We start from the raw sequence: 5,000 nt of genomic DNA, 5'->3' as shown, positions 1-5,000 counted from the left end.
TGTTATAGCGCCACCAGGAGGCTGCTTTTTGCAAAAATAAATGTTCACAGTAATCCTACAATTTTTTTTCAAACATCACGCAAATCGGTACACAGTATCTCTATAGTCATTAAACGAAATGAGTCTTTCAGATTTTTCATATTACATCCTGATTGGCTAAAAATGGCTTCCAAAGTTTGCAGGACTGCTCCGTTTTGAACAAAATGCCTCAAATTATGAACACAGCATTTAATTTCCGTGAAACTTTGCACGCACATTCCCACTATGCTGAGGAAGGAAAATACCACTTGAGATTTTTCTAATCAGCCTCATGGTGGCGCTATAACAGCCCGATTCATGTTTTTACCTATAACTGCACCAATCTGTGTAAAACTTTGTATGCGCAGAGGTCAAGAAAAACCCTTTGCCCTGCATTTTTCATATTTGCCTTTTATAGCGCCACCAGGAGGCCGACTTATGTAAAACATATTTCTTTACATTACTCCTTCCGATTTTATCCAAATTTCACGCAAATCGGTACACATGATCTCTATAGTCATGTGATCAAGACGGATCTGTTTAATTTTTTATATTCCATCCCGATTGGCTAACATTCACATCTAAAGTTTGCAGTAGTGGCCCGCTTTGAACAAAATTCCGCAAATCATGAACGCAGCGTCCGATTGTGGTCAGACTTTGCACGCACATTCACACTATGTTGAGGAACAAATGCTACCCTTTTAACATTTTCCTGTTATAGCGCCACCAGCAGGTCTAATTTAGAAAAACACATTTTTTTGAACAAAATGCCTCAAATCATGAATGCAGTGTCCGATTGCAGTGCAAGGCCTAAGAAGAAATGGCACCCTTTTCACATTGGCCTATTATAGCGCCACCAGGAGGCCACAATAACGTACCTGACCTGGCGGAGACCTGTGCTCCGAGGAGCACTTTTTCTAGTTTACAGTGTGTTGATACAGTGTGTACTTTGTGTTGGTGTTTGTTGCAGACATGTTGGGGGCGTGGCTCAGTGTAACCATTGCCATCCAGCTGTGTCAGGCCAGCCTCTATGACACCATCCAACAGCATCCAACCAGCATCCAACATCCTACCATCCAACAACATCCTGGGACCAGAGCTGGACGAACCTCCATCCTGATAGGTCAGTTTGTAACACACACACACACACACACACACACACACACACACACACACACACACACACACACACCTTCCATCCTGATAGGTCAGTTTGTAACACACACACAATATCCATGGGGAGGGAGTTTCCGTTCTTTGAGGTTTGGGCAGGTTGTGGCTAAATGTTACATTTCATATATTAGCAGAATGGAGTGTTTCCGGTTCCCTGTTAGTCTGTATCAGAACAGGAATCTTGGAGAATAATGGAGCATGAGGTTCTGACTTGTTCTCCTGAAGGCCATAAATGTCTGTTGCTTGGCAGTTTGGACCCTGTTGAAAAAATCAGTGATCAAAAGATCTAGCCTGGTTCCAGACCAATCTGCCTAAAGTGCAAAATTGCACTTTAGCCCTCTGCAGATTAGGTCTGGCCCCCCTCCATAGATATTTATTTCTCTCCCGCAGAGGTTGTGTGGGACCAATCAGGGCCCAGTATCCAAATGTGGGCGGGCTTATCACCTTATTTGGAGCAATGACGTACAAGGAAGCACTGCTCTGATTCGTTCGTACAAGGAAGCACTGCTCTGATTGGTTTAGGTCTAACCAATAGAGTCCGTTTGGATCTTTTTGTAACCGCCCCTTGGAAAAAAATCTATGGTTGATAGGGACCAGACTAATATCCACGCAGTGTGTCGTGTGATATTGTCTGGCCACACGAGGCTACAAAAGATAGAAGTACCGGCCATCTCCAGGCCAGACCGATCTCCTTGAGGACGGAGGTCACGGAGAATATTCCATGATTTTTCAAAATCGCTGTTTTCGCTGGCAAGGGGACGGTAGACGGATGAATTAATTACTTAATGGCAGTCAAAGAGTCAACAGTTGGGTTTGAGGTTGTTGCTGGGTCTGTGTCTGGTATGCAACTGAGCTGGCTGAACCAAATTACTAGCCCTGTAGGCTAGTGACTACTAGCCCTGTAGGCTAGTGACTACTAGCCCTGTAGGCTAGTAATTGGGATGGCAGCAATTTGAGCATCTACTGCAGGTGTGCCAGCCTGATGTTTGATATGAATGAATATTTCACCAGACGTTATCGGAAGGCGTAGCAGTCAGCTACTCAACCACTATAACGGGGGGGGGTACCCAGGACTCTATACCTGGTCCCCTATTTTTCCCTCTACTCTGAATCTCTTTGCCTGAAAATACACAATTTACACAATTTACACAATTTACACAATTTACACAACAGCTTGTAGATCTGCCCGAGACCATGGACACTAAGTGGTTAACTAATTAATTAATGCGAGAGTGCGGTCTAGCCCAACCATAGATATTGAAAGCTAGAACCTCATTGGCCTCTGCAGTTAATTGGAGCGACCTGCATCTCGGGCGCCATTTTGGAGAAGGCAAGCTTCCTGGTCCCGTTATATATTTTTTACAACTAGATTATGGCAAGTCCCGGGAAAGACGTGCTGTGATTGGCCAGTAGTCAGGAAGCTTGCCTTCTCCAAAATTGCACCGGAGATACAGACGCCTCAGAGCCGGAGGAGACGTCTAGGAGGCGTCTAGGAGGCGTCTACCTTTATATGTCCAAGTAGCCAACTCAGGACTCCTGAATCGCTGCCCTCCACACCCTCATGTCTAGCATCATGGTCTGGAGCTCTGCAGTGTTGCTAGCTCCACTGTCACACTGCAGTGTGTCTACGTAGGTGGTTCACCTCCTACTGGCTCCACTGTCACACTGCAGTGTGTCTACATAGGTGGTGCACCTCCTACTGGCTCCACTGTCACACTGCAGTTTGCCTACTGGCTCCACTGTCACACTGCAGTGTGTCTACATAGGTGATGCACCTCTTTCCCCTCCTAGCTGTGCTCTGGGTTGGCTCCCACAGTGTCAGCTGGTTTCCCACCAGTTCCAGGCTATGACACAGTGCCCTGCCAGCCTCATCCACGTAAAGGACCAGGTTTCTGAGGTCCAGGTGATGTTGGTTTTATTCTCACAAACATACCTGACTTTTCATCTTCTTCTGATTCTCAAAATGTGAAAAAAAAAACTCCCAACTCCACTTGAGCTGTATTTGGGTGGTGTGTGTGTGTGTGTGTGTGTGTGTGTGTGTGTGTGTGTGTGTGTGTGTGTGTGTGTGTGTGTGTGTGTGTGTGTGTGTGTGTGTGTGTGTGTGTGTGTGTGTGTGTGTGTTTGTGGACAGTCGCAATGCCAGGTTTATGAGAACAGGACGGGATTCCCTCCTGGATTGACTGTGGCACGGGGACATTTGTTGTGTTCTTTTGTAGTGTGTGTATCCTTGTGTAGTGTGTGTATGTGTGTGTGTGTGTGTGTGTGTGCTGGTGGATTGGTGGCAGCATTGAGGGTGACGGGTCATGAATTGATGCCAGGAGGTCGGCCTCAACAGGCTTTAATCATTAACGCTCAGCCTGACTCTCTAACCCGCCGCCATCAACACCTCAAACTCACATTAGAAAAGCTTCCACAGATCAGTTGAGCTGCTTGTTGTTTGTAATACAAAGTATGGAGTGAGACAATAAGAGATATATAGGCCTATGATACTGTATTTATAAAGATATAACTGTATATATAAAGATAATAATAAGGCCTGTCCCCGACTAAGGATTTGTATAGTCGAATCTGATTGGCCACTAATTGCCAATGGAGGACACACCCCCAAAAAAACACACATGATTGGACTGAGATTGTCAGTGGAATCAGTTCTGATTCAACTTCCAATCTCTCAGTCAAATCATGCAAAAAATATGTTATGTAATAGAGGAACATTCCATTTGGCTGTAGGGGTGCTTAGTGTCTGATTTAACATAATACTATTGGTTTCTCCCAATTAATCATGATGTATATCCTATTTTTGGCAAACTATTAGTTAATTAATATAAAAAGGCCAACTAATCTCTCAGTCAAAAAAAGAAAAAAAAATATTTGTATTTTTTTTTTATAATTCCACTAAGAGACACACAGTCGACTCAGACCCCCCGCGACTAATTAGTCGACTATTCGACTAGTCGAGGTCAGGCAACTTACAATAAACAAAGTAAACACATACATAGAATGTAGAGAGACAGTGTTGTGTCTCCATATCATACCATTATAATTTATACCATACCAAATACATTAATACATACAATACAATACACTACGATACCAACAGCAGTGATGCTTGTGTTTCAGCTTCAGGAGTCATTTGTTCCATTTTCAGTGTAAATGTCCATTTGTTCCACATCAATGGAACCAATGTGTTGTCACACACACACACACACACACACACACACACACACACACACACACACACACACACACACACACACACACACACACACACACACACACACACACACAGGCAGTACAGAATCATTACGAAGCCGATCCAGAGCTATATTAGCTGGACTGTGTGTGTGTGTGTGTGTGTGTGTGTGTGTGTGTGAGTGTGAGTGTGTGTGGGGGGCCTGGTAAATCCTCCCTCCAGAAATCTCATTTCCATTTGATTCCAGGAGTGAGTCTGGCCTGATCGCCCATTCTGCAATATTGGCTGTGGGCTGGAGTTGGGCGGGAATAATACCGTTGACTGACAACCCCATCAGCCAATGATCGTTTTTCCCCTTCAGCCAATCAGCAGTTCACCAGACTAATGTGACGCAACGGGACTTTTGAGACGGCCATGCCCAAAATGGGTTGCCTTATTCGGATACATGCGTGTCACTGCCCGCCCAGTGGCGTAACGCAGTTGCGGGTCAAATTTGGGTCTAATTCGGGTCTAATTCGGTTATATTTGACCAATATAAATCAACTTTTTTCTTTTTTTTTGCTGTAAAAATATTTGTATCAGCGCAGGCGGGGCCCCCCCTGCTGGTGGCCCCCCC

At 44.8% G+C, this 5,000-nt stretch overlaps 1 protein-coding gene across 1 annotated transcript in view; it reads left to right on the top strand.

The window, feature by feature from the left end:
• Positions 1-990: 990 nt before the first annotated feature.
• The window catches only part of LOC308081302 (chemokine-like protein TAFA-1), a gene marked incomplete at both ends in the record, with an annotated part of 46,296 nt that continues 42,286 nt past the window's right edge, over positions 991-5,000 (top strand). Inside the window, one exon of the mRNA XM_080457685.1 lies at positions 991-1,141. Within this exon, the coding sequence (XP_080313811.1) occupies positions 991-1,141 (151 nt within the window). The remainder of the gene's footprint in view (positions 1,142-5,000) is intronic.

Source organism: Gymnoscopelus braueri (assembly GCF_963280865.1).
Source record: "Gymnoscopelus braueri genome assembly, contig: SCAFFOLD_99, whole genome shotgun sequence".
In the NCBI taxonomy this organism is placed as follows: Eukaryota; Metazoa; Chordata; class Actinopteri; order Myctophiformes; family Myctophidae; genus Gymnoscopelus; species Gymnoscopelus braueri.
This window is presented reverse-complemented; position numbering and strand designations above follow the sequence as displayed.